Source organism: Anolis sagrei, chromosome 3 (genome assembly GCF_037176765.1).
Source record: "Anolis sagrei isolate rAnoSag1 chromosome 3, rAnoSag1.mat, whole genome shotgun sequence".
Classification (NCBI taxonomy): domain Eukaryota; kingdom Metazoa; phylum Chordata; class Lepidosauria; order Squamata; family Dactyloidae; genus Anolis; species Anolis sagrei.
In genome coordinates, this window is record NC_090023.1 from 185,955,191 (window position 1) to 185,979,094 (window position 23,904).

The 23,904-nt window shown below is 38.6% G+C and overlaps 1 protein-coding gene across 2 annotated transcripts in view; it reads left to right on the forward strand.

Moving 5' to 3' along the window:
• The window catches only part of LOC132771093 (protein FRA10AC1), a 32,588-nt gene extending 10,141 nt beyond the window's left edge, over positions 1–22,447 (forward strand). The window contains exons 5-15 of one of the 2 annotated variants that reach the window (XM_067465735.1): positions 1,475–1,551; positions 3,193–3,276; positions 3,752–3,836; positions 4,705–4,750; positions 10,007–10,120; positions 13,025–13,067; positions 13,510–13,637; positions 15,420–15,458; positions 17,015–17,099; positions 20,686–20,775; positions 20,883–22,447. In XM_067465735.1, the coding sequence (XP_067321836.1) occupies positions 1,475–1,551; positions 3,193–3,276; positions 3,752–3,836; positions 4,705–4,750; positions 10,007–10,120; positions 13,025–13,067; positions 13,510–13,637; positions 15,420–15,458; positions 17,015–17,099; positions 20,686–20,728 (744 nt within the window). In that variant the 3' untranslated portion in view covers positions 20,729–20,775; positions 20,883–22,447. Of the gene's footprint in view, positions 1–1,474; positions 1,552–3,192; positions 3,277–3,751; positions 3,837–4,704; positions 4,751–10,006; positions 10,121–13,024; positions 13,068–13,509; positions 13,638–15,419; positions 15,459–17,014; positions 17,100–20,685 lie in introns of both variants that reach the window. The other variant, XM_067465734.1, reaches the window with a different exon arrangement.
• Positions 22,448–23,904: the final 1,457 nt, after the last annotated feature.

A 23,904-nucleotide genomic window follows, 5' to 3' on the forward strand; every position in this document is an offset into this window, starting at 1 on the left:
ACATCACCCTTCTCACCCTGAAGCGAACTCAGAGTGGCTTAGAAGTAGACAACAGTCTGATGCCTCATAAACAGACATACAAATAAAATAAACATATACATTAATAACCATCAGTTGAAAACGTCTCAACATTAAAACCAATTATTAAAATCACTCAATCCAAAATGCAATTATGACAAGAGCCATTCCAGTCGTAATTGCACTATTCTGTATTCACTTGTTGCACTGAAGAATTACTGTCTGAAAGCTTGGTCACACAGCCACATTTTTAATTTCATTATAAAGGTCAGGAGGGAGGGAACTGATCTAATTTCACTGGGGAGGGAGTTCCACAGCTGGGGGGGCCACCACTGAGAAGGCCCTGTCTCTTGTCCCCACCTGTTGTGCCTGCAGAGAGGTGAGACCAAGAGCAGGTCCTCACCAGAAGATCTTAATCTCCAAGATGGTGCATAGAGGGAGATATATTCAAACATTTAAGGTGGGCCGGAACCATTTAGGGCAGTGGTTCTCAACCTGGGGGTCCCCAGATGTTTTTGGCATTCAACTCCCAGAAATCCTAACAGCTAGTAAACTGGCTGGCATTTCTGGGAGTTTTAGGCCAGAACACCTGGGGACTCACAGGTCGAGAAGCACTAGTTTAGGGCTTTATAGGTTAAAGCCAGCACTTTGAATTGTGCTCGGTAGCAGACTGGTAGCCAGCGAAGCTGGTGTAATGGGAGTTGTATGATCCCTGTAGGCCGCTCCAGTGTGGAATCTGGTTGCCACCTGTTGGCCTCAAGCTTCCGAACAGTCTTCACAAGCAACCTCACATAGAGCATGTTGCACCTTTCTAAATGTGGTTTAATCATGAGAAAAGCCCCCCCCCCCGCTTTACTTTTCATTCTAAAATACTTCCTCCTTTTATATTCTGATCTAGTAGTGACACTTTCTAAATTCTAATTGTGGTTTAGCAATTGAAAGTGAGCATCAAATCCTACATTTCTGTATTTGTTGAAATTGAAAAAAAGAAAAGAAAATGCAGGCTTCCAGCCTTCGATCTGGATTTTCCCATTCTTATTGTGTGAGTCTTGATTAAAGTAAAGAAACCATGGTGTACTATGCACTGAATAGCGGTATCCATCCCTCAACCCAAAAGCAAAATTTATTCAAAATTGTGTTCATTGAAAGCTGTCCATGCAATGAAATGTCTTCCCTCAGCATTGGATCAAGAGGCTGTTTAAAACTATTTGGGACATAACATAGGGAACTGCAGCAAAGGGGAAAAGACTCAAAATTGGGTGGACAACCATGCATTCTCACATACTCAGTATCATTTTCTTTGCTATCAGGTGAACTTAAACTTTATTGTCAATAAATACAGCATTAGATTCTGCTTCTTAGTAGTTTGTTATATTGTAGAACTTTTTTTTGTTCAATATTGGCAATTTGCCGATAAGATGATAAATTTTGCAGTTGAATTCCTTAATTCTGTCAGTATGCAAGGCATAAGAAATTGGTGAATGACTATATTTTATACTATGGTGGTAAAAAAGAAGACTTCAAACGTTCAGGGTGAGTATAGAATAACTGCGGTAGTCTTTTTTTCTAGAAGTTGCACAGCCTGCAGATTTGCAGATTTTGGAAAGCCCTGCTCTGAGAGGGGCTTCAAAATCTTCTCTCGTATTTTTCATTTCATACTTCGTACTTTCCCATTTTTTCTTGCCAGTTGTGACCTGTTTACACATTCTCTTATCTTCTGTTTGGGAACAAGGCAGCAGTACAGAGAAAGTACAAGGGGAGGGGAGAGTCCCATCCAAAATAAAATAGATGAAGGTTAACATTCCCTATTTGATCCCCGCGCCAAACAGCTAGATTCACTTGGAAGAAAGAGTGCCAGAACGCCACATTTTTCCAAACTGAGCTCAGGGCTGGTTTCAAACCAGCCAAAGCCACTTTCCTCATTGGTCTAACTATTTGGGGCTGGATGCTTATGTTTTCCCTGATTTCTCTTCTCTATCCCTATTCTTTATTTCTGTATATGAGTAGGGAAGGGTGCTGTAGGTTTTATTTTTTATTACATAATTTTTGTATGTTAGCTGCTTAGTCCTTTTAGCAACAGGGGCTATAAATATACTTTTTAGTATATTTGCCGCAGGATTCCTTTCTGGACCCAGCTCTATTCAACATCTTTATTAATGACTTAGATGAACAGTTAAAAGGCATGATATCAAGTTTGCAGATGACACCAAATTAAGATGGATAGCTAATACACCAAAAGACAGGAGCAGAATTCAAAACGATCTTAACAGATTAGAGAGATGATTGGCCAAAACTAGCAAAATGAAGTTCAACAGGGACAAATGCAAGATACTCCACTTAGCCAGAAAAAAATGGAATGCAAAGATACAGAATGGAGGACAATGCCTGGCTCAACAGCAGTATGTATGAAAAAGATCTTGGAGTCCTCGTGGACAACAAGTTGAACATGAGCCAACAATGTCATGCGCACAGCAAAAAAAGCCAGTGGGATTTTGGCCTGCATCAATAGGAGTCTAGTGTCTAGATCCAAGGAAGTCATGCTACCCCTCTATTCTGCCTTGGTCAGACCACACCTGGAATACTGTGTCCAGTTCTGGACACCACAATTTAAGGGAAATGTTTACAAGCTGGAATGCGTCCAGAGGAGGGTGACTCAAATGATCAAGGTTCTGGAGAACAAGCCCTTTGAGGAGTGGCTTAATGAGCTGGGCATGTTTAGCCTGCAGAGAAGGCTGAGAGGAGACATGATGGTCATGCATAAATATGTGAGGGGAAGTCACAGGGAGGAGGGAGCAAGCTTGTTTTCTGCTACTCTGGAGACTAGGACGTGGTACAATGGCTTCAAACTACAGGAAATGAAATTTCACCTGAACATTAAGAAGAAATTCCTAACTGTGAGAGCTGTTCAGCAGTGGAACTCTCTGCCCCAGAGTGCGGTGGAGGCTCCTCCTTTGGAGGCTTTTAAACAGAGGCTGGATGGCCATCTGTTGGAGGTGCTTTGAATGCAGTTTTACTGCTTCTTGGCAGGGGGTTGGACTGGATAGCCTACGAGGTCTTTTCCAACTATGATTCTATGAAATATTTACAGGAGGCTAAAATAAAAGAAAACATGTTATTTTTTGAAGAATTCATTTCATTTGATACATAGGCATGCCTTTTTTTTTTTTTTGACAGAGAGGGTGACAAAACTGATCTTGATATTATACGAGAAAACCACAGATTCCTGTGGAAAGAAGAAGACGAAGCTGACATGAACTGGTAACATGGGCTGTAGTTGAACTCAGTCTTTCCTTTTTGTAACACAAATTTTAATTCACATTTAGTATAATCCTATCTTGAAAATGCTGCAGATTGCTAGGTTTTTTTTAAAAAAAAGATGGCCCCAAAGAAGTCATGTTCCAAACTATTATAATTTTGTTTAATAGCACAAACCTGTGTTTCTTTTCTTTGAAATAAGAGACATTGAGCAGAATACACCTTACTCAGATAGCCTCCATTTACCTACCTAGTAGTAAATTCCATTAAACTCAATGGCATTTACGTCTGAGGAGACATGAATAGGTTATCCCCATTTTAAGTTATGAATGTAAGCATTTTATGCCAGTGGCTCTCAGTTGCTTCCCGTTCCGCTTAGTAATTATGTAGAACAAGTCTGCTAGTATTCCTGCCTTTCAAACATCTTCCCATTTTGTGTTGTTTTGTCAGCTTGATCCATAACATTTTTTTCTTTCAGGGAGAAAAGGCTCAGCAAGAAATACTATGATAAATTATTCAAAGAGTACTGTATAGCAGATCTGAGTAAATACAAAGAGAACAAGGTACATGCTTTACTTAAATGTTGCAGTGAGGAAGGACTAAGCATAAAAAGATTTTTACCCATTTTTCCTTTGAAAGGTGCATAATCATAACCAGAAAAAATTAACTGTGGATAATAGATTAGAATAGATTGTTTCAGTATTGTAGTAGATGAAAAAAAGATCTTCAATCTCATTTCTTATTTCAAAATACTTTAATGATAATTTCACATGTGTATGAGTTTTCTTCCCTCTTTCCTTTCTCTTTTTAGTTTACTTTATAAGTGGAGTTTCTTAGTATGTTATACTTCGCAAGTGATGCCATCTACATTTGGCGTTCACATTGTTAATTGTACTCAAATTGACTTTCATTTCCTGTATAAACTTCACATGAAACAATGTTTTAAAACACATCTCAAAACAGATGAGTTTTACATTCTGGACAAGATTTAGCCAGAACTCTGTCTTTTAGACGTATTGTTATTATTTCGCCATGAAAACTGAGATGAAGCTCGCTTCAGGAAAATTAGATGGGGATTAAAATCCAGAACTATCTTGAGGACTATATACTGGATTAAGTGGAATTAAAAATTAAGAAAAGGCCACAAAAGGTAATTCCAGGTGAGACTGGACCTGATCCGTTCATACAACAGTCATTCTTGTTGTTCTTTTACAATTGGAAATGGGTTCTTATAATATGTATAGTGCTGTAAATCAAGTAAATAAACTACTTATTTATGTCATAGGGGGAAAAGGCTTTTGATTGATAGGAAGGCTCTCTCGGTTGAACTGGTATCTCTGGTAATTTCATGCACCTGGAGTTGAACTTTACAATGTTTTCTGTATGTTCTAGTGTGAAATATTTATTTTACATTTTAAATCTTTCTTACAGTTTGGATTTAGATGGAGACATGAAAAAGAGGTCGTATCAGGAAAAGGCAAGTCCTCCCCCCCTTTTTTTTATAAACATAAAGGTAAAATCAAAGGTTTCCCCTGACATTAAGTCTAGTTGTGTCCTACTCTGGGGGTTGGTTCTCATTTCCATTTCTAAGCCAAAGAGCCGGCACTGTCCATAAACACCTCCTAGGTCATGTGTAGCCATAAGCCAAAAATACAACTTGACGTCACACTAAAACATTTTAGTTGATTTAGCATATGGATAATCAGCACATTCTCCAACTGTGCTGCTGTTAATATAACAAAACTCATTGTTTGAACGAACCATTAGGCTCCATACATGCATACACATTTTAGTAATCATGTTTGATGTTATAATTTAAAAACCTTAGTTGCTTCAGAGACTGCTGCAACCATCAGTAGTCATTCGTAATAATAAAGTTCACCACTAAGGGGCGCAAGCATTCAACAGTATTTGGAAGTTTTCTCGATGTACGGTGGTTGTATAATATGTTTTGCTGATTTCATTATTGTGACTCATCTTTTGTGTCTTTTTCACTAGCATTCTGAAATCAGACAGATAATTTATGTCAGTGTGTCAAAAAAACATTTTTTCCTAGTCTCCTTATGAAAGCTATGAAAGCAAACACAGATGTGGTTTGAAGGCTACTTTTTCCTATACATGTGTGAAAAAATATTGATTTAATTTCAATATGATCAAATTATCCCATGCAATTATATTTGTTACTATTTAACACGGCAAATTATATCTTCTCTGCATAACCAGCTTGGCAGCTTGTCATGGTTTATGACCTAAAGTGTGTATTCTAAAATGAAATTAAAGGATAACAAATGATTATTCAGAAGTAATTTTCTGTACAATTTAACAATGAATTCGTGTGTATGAAAGAAGCACAAACATCTTTATCTTGACATGGGCCAAGTTGTTTTCTATATTCTAGATCAGGGGTCCTCAAACTAAGGCCAGGGGACCGGATACGGCCCTCCAAGGTCATTTACCCGGCCTTCGCTAAGGGTCAACCTAAGTCTGAAATGACTTGAAAGCACGCAACAACAACAACAACAATCCTTTCTCATCAGCCAAAAGCAGGCCCACACTTCCCATTGAAATACTAATAAGTTTATAATTGTCCTTCATTTTAATTATTGTATTGTTTTTAAGTATTTTTGCACTACAAATAAGATATGTGCAGTGTGCATATGAATTAATTCATGTTTTTTTTCAAATTATAATCTGGCCCTCCAACAGTTTGAGGGATTGTGACCTGGCCCTGTTCTAGATGGTATGGAATTGATTTGCATTCTGTGACTATATGAGATAGGTAACAGGGAGTGCTGGCAGGGGCTGGTCCACGAGGTCACAAAGAACCAGAAATAACTAAATGAATAAACAACAACAACAACAGCAACAACAGGCTAATTATATTCATTTCCTCAAGTTAATACTTATATATCAGTAGTCCAATTGTATGCGTAATAATGAAGTGAATGTATATGCAAAGGTTAAAAGCCATTTAAGTATTTTTAACCCAGGAAGGAGTATGTAGGAGTATTACCGTAGTTTATTCTCCCAAGAACACACTGTGATAGGTTCTTCTAGCAGAGCTTTAGCAGCTCTTCTGCCAAGAACAATAACACTATGTAACAGAATTTTTGTTCCTGGGTTATAAATATCATTTCCTAATTGGTTCTATCATAAAAACATGAAACATGTTTATTAAACTGCAGAAACTTCATTTTTGTGGAATATCCTGAAGTACATTTTGCTATTGTTTTTTTAATGAATATCTCATAGTCTCAACCAGTTCAACATAGTTTGTAACAGCCACAAAGACGAAGTTTCTGAAGTAGAACAACTCATTTCAAAGTAAGTATCACATCGTTAAACAGGAATAACTCTTTCAAACCAGGAACAGAATTTTATTTTCAAATTTTGTTATGTAGTGTAATGGATCCAATGATACCTAGTGAGCTTCATGACTGAGTAAGACTTTGACTCTAGCTCTCACTTTTGAGCCATATCATCCTGACTGGAATATTCTTGTTGACTTACACTGACATAACTAACTTCAAAGTATTCACTATATCTTTGTACAATGCTCCCCATTACAGCTTGATGATCCTCTCACCCTGACTCTGGTCCCATACGAGACAAAATAAGTATTTGGGCACCTTCTTGGTCCTGCTTGTAAGCCACCCCGAATCTCTTCGGGCATATGATGGCGGGATATAAAAATAAAGTTCTTGTTGTTGTTGTTATTTCGTAGCTCCCCAACTACAGTCGGAAGGTATTCAAACATTTCTGTGCACCTGTAGTCCCAATTGGCTGCCATAAATTTGTGTGTAGTTGCCCTGCCCCTATAAAATTGTAGTGTGCAGCTACAGAATGAAGAAATCCAGTGTGGTAACACTAGCAGAGCTTTATGACCTATAGCATTACTGTTGGGTCCCATCATACAACTAACAGCCAAATGCTGAGACTTATCATTAGTAACTAAGTCAATGACTTTACTGTTAGAAAGAGCTAATGGATTTAGGCACAGGTCACTCACAAAGTAGGCAACTTCCAGCAGGTGGGGGTACAATACAGGCTCTATGTATTGTCAAAGGCTTTCATGGCCAGAATCACTGAGTTGCCTGGGCAGTATGTCCATGTTCCAGAAGCATTCTTTCCTGATGTTTTGCCCACATCTATGGCAGGCATCCTCGGAGTTTTTGAGGTTCTGCCTAATAATAATAATAATAATCTTTATTTATACCCCGCCACCATCTCCCGTATGGGGACTTGGAGCAGATTACATGAGGCCAAGCCCAAATAACAAATACAACAGAGTAAACAGAAAGCACAAACACAAACAATAAACAACAAAATCATAATTACATAAAACATCATTGGTCAGAAATTGAGTAGAAAATTCCATCTCAGCACCATGTTAATGCTTAATTGAACGAAATCCTCTCTACTGAATTTCCCCAAAGACAGTCTTATTTAACAGCAGCTCAAGCTGATCACTGGATCAGTATGACTTTTTTTATATAGTTTACTATAGGTTTGATGAAGAGTTCTTTTGTTGCATCTGTAAATTATTAAGACTCTATTAACACTGTTAAGAACACTTATTTTATTTGCTCAGTCTCCCTGTTGTTCCAAAGTTTGGTATACTGATTTATAGCACCAGCGCAAGTCGTGATGCTGGGTTGAATGTGTTTAATAAAAAATAACACCTTCACTTGGGGTTGCAGAAATAAAGTTCCATTTCTCCCTAAGTAACAGATATGAAACTGATGGGACCTTTTTTCTCTCTACTGAGGACTGGTGTCTTTCCGAATAAATTGAAAGACATGCCTGAATAGCAGCAGCCCTGTGCTCTTTGGTTCAGGCTTTAGCGTGGCATTTGGTTTTGCACTGAAGACCTGAAGTATCTGAGGACACTGCCAATCCATTGGTTAGCAGCTTAGGCAGAACATTCTGAGGTTAATCTTTCAAAAACAGTACTGGAGGTGAGCCTATTACCACCCGTTAGACATGTGGATGTATCTTCCTCCGAGAGACAGCACACCGCTTGCCCTAAGCGCAGCATTAGAGAGCCAGTCAGGCATGAGACATTGAGCACAGAATATTTGGGTTTTGTTTAACAGGACGATAAACAGGGCGGCCATGTGAACGATCATTTTGTTACCAAGGCTAAATTCTGTGTTTTTTAAAGTTAAGGAATTGCGATAACATATGCTATGATTTCTGAATTTTGAATTACTATAATGATTTTCGGTGTTTGTTTCAAATAGCAACTCTTCTCTACCTCAGTATGTCTGGAAAAATGTTAAGGGAAATGTAAAAAACAATTCAAGGTGTGGCATAATGTTTAAAGTTGGAGAAAGACAACAATAGCATAGCCTTTGAGCATGCTTAAAAGGAAAGAAGTCCAGATCAGGAACATATCATACTACTTATGAGTAATGAAGTGTTTTCCTATGTCGTTATTTGTGTCGTTTGACATGTTCCTGTTGTAAAATAATATGATTTCAGAATCATAAAATTGTTTGCATCTGGCATAGCCAAGGACCATACTTCTCCCCTAAGTAAATAATTGTGTTGAAACTAGGAAATAGGCTATCACATTTGATTGATCATTAACTGCATAATGCATTCCTTCCTTTCTATCCCAATCCCTTATCTATGCAAAATCCTACATAGTTTCAATCTGCTTTGTTCCAATTTAATCTCTTACTTCGTTCTTTATTGGAGTAATGGGATTCTTAAAAACAGATTTGGCTGTTAATAATGTGCTTGTGACATGTTACTTCCGAGCTTATAATCAACTAGCTGTCCCCTGCCACGCGTTGCTGTGGCCCAGTCTGGTTATCTGGAAAATAAAGTGATGGTTTCTAATATATGTAATTCCTTTATGCTTGTGGGTAAACAGTACTCCTTGTTGTTTCTTTGTCAGTGTTGATGTGGAGATTGTCTGGTTTGCCCACTCTGGAACATGCGACATATAATTGTCCTTCTTTAGGGGTCCCTTTCAAATAGATGATACTATATGTGTGTGTGTGTGTAAATCATATCTATCTATCTAGATTTCTGACTGAATGGCTCTTTGTCAGGATGACTTTGATTACGTTTTCTTGTCCTGGTGAAGGGAGTTGGACTGGATGGCCTTAAGTATGGTGGTTCTGTATGGGAAGTTTGCCCCAATTCTGTTGTTGGTGAGGTTCAGAATGCTCTGTGATTGTAGGCGAACTATAAATCCCAGAAACTACAACTCCCAAATGTCAGGGTCTATTTCCCCTAAACTCCACCAGTATTCACATTTGGGCAAATTGAGGATTTGTGCCAGGTTTGGTCCAGATCCGTCATTGTTTGAGTCCACAGTGCTCTCTGGATGTAGGTGAACTACAACTCCCAAACTCAAGGTCAATGCCCACCAAACCCTTCTAGTATTTTCTGTTGGTCATGGGAGTTCTGTGTCCCAAAATTGGTTCAATTCCATCATTGGTGGAGTTCAGAATGCTCTTTGATTGTAGGTGTACTATAAATCCCAGCAGCTACGACTCCCAAATGACAAAATCAATTTTTCGAGTGAAGGACATACATTGGGTTGTTAGGTGTATGCTGTCCACATTTGCTGTCAATTCGTCCAATGGTTTTTGAGTTCGGTTAATCCCACAAACGAACATTACATTTTTATTTATATAGATATATGCCATGTAATGAAGCAAATTGCAGTGAATTAATGACTCTACTATTATTTTCTTCTGTTTTTCCCTTTCTGCAGGTCAGTTTTCCTGTGGAAATAAGCACTGTGATGAAAAAGAAGGTTTGAAGAGTTGGGAAGTGAATTTTGGCTATGTTGAGCACGGAGAAAAGAAAAACGCTCTTGTTAAATTAAGTGAGTCTATAGAGTTAGCCTTACTAAGTCATTTTTAATGGAGTATTGGGTAGTTTCCGGGCTGTATGGCTGTGTTCTAGCAGTATTTTCTCCAGACGTTTTGCCTGCATATGTGGCTGGGATCTTCAGAGGATCCTGAAAATGTCAGCCACATATGCAGGCGTAGCGTCAGAAGAAAATGCTGCCAGAACATGGCCATGACAGGAAGCAGGCGTTTGGGTAGCGCAGTGCGGAATCGGCACAATGTAGCACACAAATGACAACTCAGGTCTGCATATCATGGTTTAACAGTTATATTTTTTAATTGTCTATCGCTAATATTTTGTATTTTATGTTGTGGAATATGTGGCATTAAATTTTGCCATTTTGCACGCTGCTCTGAATCCCCTGCAAGGGTGATAAGAGCAGGATATAAATAAAGCAAATAAATAAATAAATAAATACAGCCAAGAAACCACACAACACCCCAGTCATTTCAGCTGTGAAAGCCTTCAATGATACATTTTAATAGATTTGGAGGTTTGGACAGATATTCACAGTGTAGAAAAGTATAGTGAGTGTTTTAAAACCCCTAGTCAAAGGAAATCTCCAAGCCAAATTTCACAAAAGAGAGTACAACCTATCTCCATTTCAGCTTCATTGGAGCTCAGCCAAACTGAACTGTTGTTTTTCGTCAAGTTCACACTGTACCGTGTTGAGCCACAGCAGCTAGGACATCAGGACCTCTGAGCAGTCTTTTCAATGGGACATTGTCCCAAGCAGATACCCAGTCATGGTCACACTGTTGTTTACTGATGCTAGGAAAACAATTTCCTTTATTGAGGTGAGGAGGTTTTGCGGGGGAGTCTACCTTGCTTCATTTTAAGCCTTTCCAGGTCTGGTGAGAACCAAAACTAGGCGGAATTCTCGAACTGAAAGAAGTAACTCTTCATGTTTGTTCGGTACACAGTGGTGCATCCGGGCTTTCTCCTTCCACAATTTGAACAAGGTTCTCTCTCCTAGCTTTCCAGCTGAAAGCAGAAAAGAGCAAACAATCACAACTGAGAGCAGAGTTGTTGGCTGAAAGTCCAAAGGTTGGGATTTCAGGTCTCAAAGAGCCACGTTTGTCTCCCTCATAGCTGTTAAAAACCAGTAGCTGACTGTTGTACACTAATGTGAATGTTTTGTTTAGATCTGTGTTATTATAGAATTTTGTCTGATTCTGTAGTTTAATTTATTGATGTCAAATTTAATTTACTGATGCTAGGTTTTTAATTTGGTGTTAGGGTTTAATTCTGGGATTTTATATGTTTTATGTAGGCATTGAATGTTTGCCATTGTTATGTTGGAATCCGCCCTGAGACCCCTTGGGGAGATAGGGCAGAATACAAATAAAGTTTATTATTATTTGATATAGAACAAGATGAGTCCACAGCAGACAAGATTACTCTGCTGGTTGTTGCATTGGATCACACGTCGGACACTTCCCAAGTGTCTAGGACTGTGTGATGTATCCGCAAATAATGTGTGCAAATCCCAGTAAGGTGGCCTTTTGCAGCTGGCAGATGGTAATTTTGTCAGCGCCGATTGTGTTTAAGTGCAGGCCAAGGTCTTTTGGCACTGCACCCAGTGTGCTATCACCACTGGGACCACCTTGACTGGCTTGTGCCACAGTCTTTGTAGTTCGATCTTTAAATCCTCATATCGTGTCAGTTTTCCAGTTGCTTCTCTTCAATCCTGCTGTCACCTGGGACTGCAACATCGACAATCCATACTTTTTTAACATGATCGTGAGGTCAGGAGTATTGTGCTCCAAAACTCTATCGGTCTGCATTCGGAAGTTCCAGAGGAGTTTGACGTGCTCATTTTCTGTGACTTTTTCCATCTTGTGATCCCACCAGTTAGTTGTTGCAGGCAGATGGAATTTGTGGCACAAGTTCCAATTAATCATCTGAGCAACGGTGTTATGCCTCTGCTTGTAGTCTGTCTGCCCGATCTTCTTGCAGCAGCTGAGGATGCGATCTGTTGTTTCATCTGCTTCCTTGCAGAGTCTACATTTGGGATCTGTCGTCGACTTTTCAATTCTAGCTTTGATGGCATTTGTTCTAATGACTTGTTCTTGGGCTTATTATTACTATTATTGTTGTTGTTGTTGTTGTACTTTTCTCCCAGCAGAACAATTTTGCTAACTACACTGAAACACTAAAACTTTTTATGCAATGCTCGAAATATTAATGCAAGATTCATTTCCCCTCTAGGATTTATTCTACAGATGACAGATCATAAGATTTGTTCAAGATACATTAAAAATTGTCTAGCTCAAGTCCTCACCTGTAATTGAATCCTGTAGATCAGTGTTTCTCAAACTCTGCTTCTGCAGATGTTTTGGACTTCAACTCCCACAATTCCTAACAGCTAGAGGAGCAGAGTTTGAGAAACATTGCTGTAGATATAACACTATCATAAACATAGTGTAGTCTTTAGTATTCATAAAAATGATATTCCTGCATTTTCTTGAGTGAATTCAGGCTTTCTTTAACAGAATTTTCCATCTTCCTTTTCCTGTTCAGAAGAGAAATGACAGTTCAGAGCAAAATTGGTTTGATAGACCAATTTGATGGACCAAATGTACTGCATGCCCAATGTATCGAGAGTTGAAAATGTTACTAACAGTCTTGGGCCCCTTCCACACAGCTGAATAAAACCCCACATTTTCTGCTTTCAACTGGAATATATGGCAGTGTGGACTCAGATAACCCAATTCAAAGCAGATATTATGGGGGTTTCTGTCTTGATATTCTGAGTTACATGACTGTGTGGAAGGACCTGCAGTTGGCATGCATATGGCCAACTACAGGAGATCATTCCTGACAACCTTTTGTATGAATAGGAAAAATTCTCATTTCATTCTTCTTCTTTTTTTAGGACTCTGTCCGGAATGCTCTTATAAATTAAACTTTCATCACAGGTAAGACACTGCTTGAAAGTACAGTTGCTTTGTCTATACTTTACAGTTACTGCTGCATTTCCTTGGTGGCAAAAGCATGTGAGAATTAAACTGAGAAAAACATGGAGACTGCTCTCATGATGTTTTCTTCGTTATTGTAGTTTCACTGATTTCATACCACAAATTTTATATGTTAGTGATGAAAACTAGTACTGTCCTTATTTTGAAATCTCTGCTGCCCCAGTAGGCAGCTTTGTGTATATTAGAATGGCATCATTGTGATACCAATTGGATTCAGGCCCCAATTGAATTTGCCCAAATTAAAAATTAGTCAAATACTAACTGTTTTTTTAAATAAATTGTTGTGTAATTTTTGAAATAATTTCTTTTTTTAAAGTATGTATTTTTTGTAGATGGGTGGACACATAGGTCGACCTGGTAACATTTATTTTTCTTTCTAAAGGAGAAAGGAGGTCAAGCCAACAAAAAAGAGAAAGAGCACAGAACAAAGCTCTGAAGCACTGAATTGCAAAAAGTCTAAATCATCCGCACCACATCAAACAAAGTCAAAGAAAAAGAAGAGCCATAAAGGTAAAAGAAATATCATTTTTTTAAACAAGGGTGCAAGCATTTTTAGCTTCAAGGACTATATCAGGTGATGGCTCTGGTATTAGGATTACACTTGCTCACCTACATACAGTGGAATCTCTACTTAGGAGTGTCCCAACTTAAGAGCATTTGGGGTTAAGTGCTGATGTTCAGCCTGGGTATTGCTTTGACATAAGAGCAGCATTTTGAGTTAAGAGCTAGCATGAGAGCATACCAACGCGAGAGTCAAGGCTTTAGGGCTTCAAGGGAACAGCCACTGTGCCTTGTGCTTGTTTTCCACTTTGAGGAATGTTGAGTTAGTTGATTTTGTGTGGGTTTTATTCATGGTGAGAGAGCGCAGGAGAGGGAGGGAGCTGAAATGAGTACAGTATGAAGAAAATGATGCTTCTGCCGCTTCACTTTGTGTTTTGTGCTTCCTTGCCACAACGTTGTACTTCTACCATTGTGCTACAACTTTGTGCTTTTACCATTGTGCTACAACTTCGGGCTTCTACCATTATATCCCAACTTGGCGCTTCTACCATTTTAAAGTTGAGCTTTCTTTTTTATTGCTCCATGTGAATGTGATTTATACATGATTTGTTATTTATAAAGTACATTTTCTTATTTAAAAACATGGAACAAAAAAAATATGGGGGTTTCTGGGAGGAACTGATTAATAGCATTTCAATACATTTCAGTGGGGAATCTCACTTTGAGATAAGAGTGTTTTGGGTTAAGAGCTCAGTCATGGGATGACCCAAACTCTTAAGTCATGGTATCACTGTATGTGCTTGTGCACACATAACACATAACCTTGTTGCTGTGTGCCTTGAAGACATTTCCAGTTTGGGGTGACCCCAAGGCAGGATTACTTCAGAGAAGGATTGCATTTGCCTTCCTCTGAGGCTGAGAGAGTGTGGTCACTCTATGGGTTGCTGAGGTTCACCCTGTGATTTTCCATGGCTGAATAGGGATTCAGGCCTTGCTCTCCTGTGGGTTGTGCAATACTCAAACTACATTCTGGTTTATGTACGCATGTGTAAAAACATATGTAAGGCTGACAAAAATATGTTCTTTTGAAAGAATTTGAGATAAGGAGCACTCCATTTCCTTATTCTTTCCACTCTCGTGCTGGACAAGGTTTGAAATCAGCACAGTATGAATAGTGATTCTGGAGTCGGGGTCCATGGGATAAAGGGCTCATGTGGCCCATAAGCAGAGGATTTGCACCTCTGGGTTAGATGAGAGTATATTAACATTTTAACATAAAGTTTCAATATAATACATATGCATTCATTATTGTTGTTGTTGTTGTTGTTGTATTGTCGAAGGCTTTCGTGGCTGGAATCACTGGGTTGTTGTAGGTTTTTCAAGCTATATGGCCATATTCTAGAAGCATTCTCTCTTGACATTTTGTCTGCATCTATGGCAGGCATTCTCAGAGGCTGTGAGGTCTTATTATTATTATTTATTACTACCCCAAATAATAATAATAATAATAATAATAATAATAATAATATAATTATTATAATAAATAATAATAATTGATTACTACCCCAAATAAATATTATTATTATTTATTAATACCCCAAAGGGAATTCAAAGTGGCATAACATAAAAGCATTAGCATACAATTTAAAATATATCAGTATGCAAACATTAAAACAAGATTAAATATAAACAATATTTTAAAAATCACAGTCAAAAACCATTTTTACCCTAACTTTCTCAGACACTTAGCAGAATGCTTATGTAATCACATTCTTCTTCTTCTTCTTTTAGATCAGACATCATTAGAAGAATCGGACACTTCTGATACAGGCAAGGAACTAAATGATGCTTGTTGTTGTTCTTTGCCTTCAAGTCATTTCCAACCTTTTGGGTTTTCTTGGCAAGATTTGCTCAGAAGGGTTTGCTATTGGCTTCCTCTGGTCAGAGCTTTAGAATATCTATCTATCTATATCTATATACCTAATATGTATATGTGTATATGGCTGGAGTGCCCACTTTCACAGACAGGCTCCTGCTTCCACAAATAGCTTTAACCCACAGTGCTGAGGAGCTACCAAAAGCCCTCCCTCCATTGACATTTCAGGTTATAGCAAGCACCATGAACATGTAGCCCAAACCCTGCCAATGTCCTCCCCAAACACCATACTGCCCACTGTCCAAGGAATGCTTTCATTCAGGGACAATTTCATCCTAGATTTTACATGTTTCCCCCACCACAGAGACATTCCAGTGTTTCTTACTCTCTCCATTGGTGTGGAATTTGCATGATCTCACCCATGCCTTTCCCTTAACCCTTTCCTACCCTTTTCAACTCTGTCTTCACAACAAGCAGAGCAGAAATAATCAGCAACTGCACATACTAGAGGAGTCTGGGGGATTGTCTCCACATGATAGAAGTTGTAGTTCACCCTGCATCAAGTCAGAGCACGGTGACCCCCACTGACAATGGACCTGGACCACATTTGGCACAGAGAACCCCCATGAATAAAGACAAATACTGGAGAAGTTTGGGGGGAATTCACCTTGATTTATAGCTGTTGTAGGTACTGGTATTTATAGTTCACCTGCAATAAAAGAGTACTCTGAACCCCACCAAAGATGGAATTGGACCAAACTTGGCACACAGAACTCCCATGAAAATACTGGAGGTCTTTGGGGAAAATTCATCTTGATTTGAGGGAGTTGTAGTTCACCTACATCTAGAGAACACTGTGAACCCAAACACCAATGGATCTGGACAAAACATGATTACTGGAGTATTTTTTGGAGGGGACAGGACGGGACTGACATTCCTTTCTGAGAGTTGTCTTTACTCACAACACGAAAAACTGTGACCTCCACTGATTATGGACCTCCATGACTAACTCAACCTACTGGTGGGGTTTGAGGGCACTGGCTCACCATAGTGGGAGTTGTAGCCAAAGAGCACACTGAATCCCTCCAATGATGCATTTAGAGCAAACTTGCCCAACATAACAAACTTTAAGTACTGTTGGAGTTTTTCAGGGCTAACCTGCCATGATGTGAGTTGTAGTTCACCCACAATCTTATGCATTTTGTGCAATTAAAAATGGACTTTTCCAAATAACCTGGGCAATGCCTGAGACCCAAGCTATTAAGTTAATAAAATATAAATAGAACATATCCCTGGACCTGTTATCTTGCTTTTAAATTCTTTTTTGATAGATTTTTCATCATTTGGGTCATTAATTTTATTGGTTTCTGCACTCGATTGAATACTTTCATGACCTCATAGACAGTGTTTTTTTCATTAATATAACTCAGATTTGTCAGTCATTACAGTTTAAAATACAAACATAAAATTATGTGATACACTTTTGAATTATGGTTGGATTGCTTAACAGATTCTGACAAGAGTGACCAGCAAGATGGTCCTTCAGATGCTGATTTCTGGAAGGGTCCACCACAGGACACAGAAGAGAAAACACGGTGAGACCTCTGTCTAATAACTCTTCTTTACAATGATCACAGCTTTTCAATTCACTCCCAATTTAAATATACGGTTGGCCCTCCATATCCAGGGATTCTCTATCCACTAATTCAATCATCCACAGCTTGAAAATAATTTTGAAAATCCCAAAAGCAAACCTTGATTTACTCATTTTATATAAAGGACACAATTTTACTGCTCCACTGTATATAATGGGACTTGGACATTAGTGGATGTTTTGGAGGGGATAGATGCCCTGGAATCGGAGGTTCTGGTCATTCCTCTCAAGCAAGTTCCAGATGGTGGTGCTTGGGGATAGCTGCTCCTCAAAAAAGGAGCTGTTATATGGCATCCCACAAGGGGTCATTCTATCCACGATGCTTTTTAACATTTATATGAAACCACTGGGAGAAATCATCTGGAGGCATGGGTTGAGGTGTTATCAGTGTGCTGCTGACACAGAAATATATTTATCCATGCCTTTCAAAACAGCTCTAGCTAAAGATAGCATGTCTCCTCTAAACAAATACCTGAAGGAGGTAATGGGCTGGATGAGGAAAAACAAATTGAAACTGAATCTAGACAAAACAGAGGTGCTTGCCATCAAGGGTTCTAACCTAAGGATGGAGGTGTATCAACACGTTCTTGATGGTGTTATAGTCCCCCTGAAAGACTGTGTTCACAGCTTAAGGGTGTTCCTGGATCTGTCTCCAAGTAATAATAATAATAATAATAATAATAATAATAATAATATCATCACAACAACAACCATTTAAATAATATAAATAATGTAAAATAAATAAATAATTATAGATAGAACTACAAAGACTCTGGCACAAGTCAGTAAAGGTGGTCCCAGTAGTGACTGGCACAATGGGTGCAGTGCCTAAAGACCATGGCCTGCACTTAAAAACAATCGGCACTGACAAAATTAGCATCCGTCAGCTGCAAAAGGCCACCCTACTTGAATCTGCACTCATTATTAGCTAATACATCACACAGTACTAGACACTTGGGAAGTGTCTGACATGTGATCGAATACAAAAGCCAGCATAGAGATCTTGTTTGCTGTGTACTAATAATACTAAACATTATTTATAACCTACCATCATCTCCTTGTCGGGACTCGGGGCAGTTCACAAATGCACTTCAGAGTGCTGCACATAAAATAAACAATACATAAGCAAATAAAACAATAACAACATAAAATTCCAACCGCAAACACAAGAAACGCACATAACATCATATAATAAAATTGTTAACATTTATCAATCACAGTATTGCCTATGGATAAAACTGGCTGTTTCAAATTAACCAACTAAAGTGCCAGAGTGAATAATCAGTCCTCACATGCAACCATTGCAGTCTACTCGATATCAGTACAGCTTGACTCAACATTCAGAAGTGCTTACTATCAGCTTTGATTGATACGCAAGCTACGCCGCCTCCTAGATTTGGAAGACCAAGACCTGAAGGTTAGACTTTTTGCACATTACATTAAGCTACCTTTGAATCAAGTATGGAAATTCCAGCTGGTTCAAAATACGGCAGCCAGATTGATTACAGCAACATCCAGGAGTGAGCATATCACACCTATACTACAGTCTCACTCCTCTGGATATCAATTAGTTTCAAGGCAAAGGACAAAGTGTTGGTTTTGACCTCTAAAGCCCCCTATGGTTTGGGTCTAGATTATCTATAGGATTGCCTTCTCCCATACAATCTGCCCCAAACACTTAGGTCCTCTGGAGAGTGGCTACTCCAATCAGTCAGAACTCTACTGGTGACCATCACCCAGAGGACCTTTTCATCGGCCGCCCCACTTTCTCTCTCCACAAAGGATACTCTAAGGAGAGGTACTCTACTCCACATTGTGTTTCCTCAGGGGGAGACAAAAAGCAGAACTGCAAATAGTATGGACTTTAAAGGTGAAATATATGTGTTCCTTTAAGGTGCAAGTGCTTCACAAGCAAAATGACTGTTAGTGGGTGTGAAGAAAGTCAGTCCCAATAGTTTTAATTTGAATTGAGTTCAATTATACTAATGAAAAAGGTGGCTAACAGCTTCAGACTAACTATGGTAATGTAGCGATGTGTTTCATTAAGTTCATAGGCATTTGATTCTTAGGCAATATCCTAAGTGATATAATCACAAATGCCACTTTTCAAAATTATTATTTAGATTTTCCTAATTCCCAGATGGGAAATCCAAGCTCCCGACGTCTTTCCTCTTATTATTATTATAAATTAAATGGTGGCATCTGTCCAGGGTATTCGCTGACACATCATTCAGGGAAAAATACTTCAGTGAAGGATTTGATGGGGTGAAGTGACCTGTTTTGGGCACACAATGGGGAGAAGAAGGCAGGAAAAATTCTGAACAAGGCAGGAAGACTTTTTGGCTGTTACTGAGGAAGGGAGGGAGGTTGGAAAAGTAGGATGCCATTTCTTGTGCCCCAACCACATCCCAGCTTTCCTGGTTTTTCACGGTTAGTTACTGGAATACTTTTTTTTTTTTGGGGGGGGGGGGGCAACAATTGAACTTGTTTACTTCTCCGTAGATCTGTATTGAGAACACAGAAATGCTAGACCACTCTAACAACCATCATTTCAGGGTACACAGAGAAGCCATTGAAATCCACAAACATGTGGACAATTTCAACAGAAAGGAGGAAACCATGAAAATGAACAAAATGTAGATGTTTGTAGAGTTTAAAGGACATGGACTAGAATGACAATACTAGTGTATTGAATATAGGAACATGGAACAACGCATTATGAGATTGGATTTTGATTCTACCTATGAGATGCTAATGAGATGTTATAATTATGTTTAACTGATTGTTTATTATATCATTGTTTTTAACTGTTTTTAAACTCTTTTTATGATGTTGAGCATTGAATTTTGCTATTGTTAATCGCTTTGAGTCGCCCAAGGGCTGAGAAAGGCGGTATATAAATGAAGTAAGTAAGTAAATAAATAAATAAATAAATAAATAAAATCTGGTTACCAGTATTTAAAAATTCTAATATCAGGACAGTAAATAAAGAGCAACACTCAAAAAATAGGCGAATTCCAGACTTGAGACAATCAGAGCCAGCTAACACCTCCCAACAAAGGATTCCCCCAGGCAGTAAGAAGCCAGACAGTGAAGCTGCAAAGCTATTCCATGCTAATCATGGTGGTCAATTGCAACATTCACCCCTGCCTTAGACAAGAGTTCTTTTTCTCACTCTGGGCATCCCACAGATATATAAATCCCACTTTTCCTAGTTTGCAACAGTCCTCACAACCTATGGAGGATGCCTACCATAAATGCAGGCAAGTATCAGGAGAGAAAGCTTCTGATACATACAGCCCGGAAAACTCACAGCAACCTAGTGTTAGATCTGTCATCTGCATGACTTGCAGCCTTGGCACAGCACCTTTACAATATCATTTTCTAACCATACATTGACTCCAAACAACTATCAAAACACCAGCCAAAATTCTTGCAATGCCAACAATTTATGTTGCATTATAACCTTGGTGTCTGTAAATTGAAGGGATTGCTAATTCTTGCTTTAATATGTTTTGTTTTTATAGGGAGGAAGAATTTGATGAATACTTTCAAGACTTGTTTCTCTGAAATGTGGCACACATCTCTACAAACGTTTTTATGAATCATCAACATCTGTCAGTAAATATCAAGCTTTCACATTTCATAACACACATTTATCATTACATGTGGTTTTATTTATGTCATGCTGTGAGTTTTTTTGGCATTTGTTTTCTTTTTTTAGACTGAGCAAGTTTTTGGCAAAGAGAAAATTTTTGAAAGAATGTCCCAAGACTTTTAAAAAAATGAATTAGGACATGTGCAGCTCTTCTGACAGAAGCACATTTCCTCTCTCCCACCAACCTTCGGAAGATACACAGATGTTGGAGACAGCCCGTTAAATGTCATGGGATGTGTCGTGTTGAAAGGGGAGTATCTGGAAAATCAAGTAAAAACACCTTCTGGTAGCGGATCCATTCCTTCCAAGGAAAACATTTCCTAGATCCAGCACATAAACTTTTGCAGAATCATAATTCTAAGATAAAAAGACAATTTACAGAAGCTTTGAAGAGCCATCGAGAAGCAGAGACAATTGAATTTTGTTTTCTCTGTGGTCTGGAGAAGAGGCAGAAGAAAAGTCCCAGGCCTAATGTAAGAACATAGATCTTCCCTTTCCTCTGAGCTAAGATAAAACATTATTGTTGATACAACAAATGGTGTGCAAAAGTATAGGTTAGGTGACAGTGCTTTGAAAATAATCCTCTTCTACTGAGAAGGCTTAATTTCCCATCACTGCTGGATCCCATCTCCAGCCCTCTGATCCAAAATATCTTTTCTTGGAACTGTTCAACATATTTCAGCGGCTTACATCTGGGAACAAGTTCACATACCATCTGCTGTACTAACTAGATTTTGGTCCAAAGTGTTGGAAGGATATCTTATTTGCTTATCCCTAATGAAACCATAGCTGTTTAGAAAAATATGTTTATTTGTTGACTGAAATGCATTTGTTAAAAATATTCATTAAATTATGTTTTGACCAAGAGGCACTTGGTCGTGTAACTGAATTGTTCAATAGTATACCTATATATGGGACCTGCAACAGAGCTGAGCACAACTGGCTAACTCACATTCTGAGCAAGAACATTCCTGTTAAGTGGTGAGGACATAATGCAAAATATTCCCACTTAACGGGAATGTTCTTGATCAGAATGTGAGTTGGCCAGTTGTGCTCAGCTCTAAGGCTATCTTAAGCCACAGGAAACTTAAGCAGGCCAATTTCTCTTCTACTGAATTTCGATTGCTTATTGCTGGCTGATTTTTAATAGGGCAGGCTGAAAATGTCAGTGTTTGTTGCTCTTAGTTTTCTTTTGTCTTTTCTGCAGGGTTTAGCTTAAATATGCTGACTATTCCCTTCTTTCAGCAGTCGTATTTGGTCTTGTGGACAACCAGCCTATTTGAGTTTTCCATTCTCACTTGAGAGAATAATCATTTATCAGATATACCTTTAGAAAGAAACTCAAGACTTAGCTGTGGGACCTTGCGTTTGACCATTGAATAGCGGCTTGTATGAAGAAGACATAAGCAATTTCGAAGTGACAGTGAATTAACCCGGACCCAGATTTTGATTGGCGTGTTTTAACAACTGTTTATTTAATGTTTTGTTTAAATGAATTTGTTGATTGTTTTTATCATTATGATGGCACCAAATGGTGTTTGCTGTGAGGCCGCCCTGAGTCCCCCCTCGGGGATGAGAAGGGCAGGGTACAAGTATCTGAAATAAATAAATAAATAAATGCCTTTCATTCACATGGCTTAATGTTTTTGAAACATAGATATGCAGAGGAAGATTAATTTTAAGGTTTTTTTAAAAGACCCTTTTGCCAACTACAGTTGAACCTCAACTTACGAGTGTCCCTACTTATGAGTTTTTTGCGTTACAAGCCATCCCCCGTTGGTATTTTTGATTTGAGATGCAAGCAGAGATTTGAGTTGCAAGCTAGCGCAAGAGTTAGCACAAGAGCTGTTTGAATGTCTTGCAAAACTACCACTACCATGCTCTAAATCAGTGGTTCTCAACCTGTGAGTCCCCAGATGTTTTAGCCTTCAACTCCCAGAAATCCTAACAGCTGGTAAACTGGCTGGGATTTCTGGGAGTTGTAGGCCAAAACACCTGGGCACCCACAGGTGGAGAACCATTGCTCTAAATAGTTCCGGCCCAATTTACCTGTCTGAATGTATCTCCCTCTATGAACCATCGAAGAGATTAAGATCTTCTGGGGAGGCCCTGCTCTCGGTCCCACTTCCTTTGCAGGAGTAGTTGGTGGGGACGAGAGACAGGGCCTTCTTAGTGGTGGCCCCCTGGCTATGTAACCCCCTACCCAGTGATATTCAATCAGCCTCTTCCCTTCTAGCCTCCAGAAAGAAAGTTAAAACATAAAAGTGTTCATTTTTATTTTCTTATTTCATTTTTTGTATTTGATTTTGCATTAAGTTGCTTTGTTTACATTTCATTTGATGTTATTAATTGCTGTATGTATTTTATTTTGATTTGTTGTAACTTGTTTGGGCTTGGCCTCATGTTAGCCGCCCTGAGTACCCGTTGAGGAGATGGCGGTGGAGTATAAAGTTTTATCAAAAGATGGCTATGGGACCAAGCTTTTGGAGAATAACTGCAGTGCAATAAATGAACATAGACTCTGTGAAATGACAATTTCACAGCGATTATGATTTTGGATTATGTGATTTTAATAATTGATGTAATTGTATTTAGATGTTTTAATTCTCTGGTTTTAATGTAGATGTTTACCAGTTGTATATTATTTTAAGGCATTGAATTGTTGCCGATCTGTGGGGCGACTCTGAGTCCCCCTCCTGGTTGAGAAGGGCAGGGTACAAATATGGTAAATAAATAAATAGTTTTGCAAGATGGATCCAAAGGAATTACTGTACTTCCCTTTTCCCTAAAGCACCTCAGTTCCCGATAAGAGGGGAAAAAAGGGGAAGGGGGAAAAAAACAACCTAAAATGGTATCTTCTTCATAGAGCTGAGTTTTAGCTCTGCCTATTGTGTTGTTTTTTTCTCTCTTCAAGTGGTCTTCAACTTATGTCAACCTATTCTAGGGTTTTGTTGACATGTTTTTTTCAGAGAAGGTTTGCCATTGCCTTTCTTTATGGTTTGAAATCTTTGATGGGTTTCCAGGGCTCAGTGTAAATTCAGACCCAGTTTCTCAGATTTCTTGTTCAACACTCAAAAGCATTGTACCA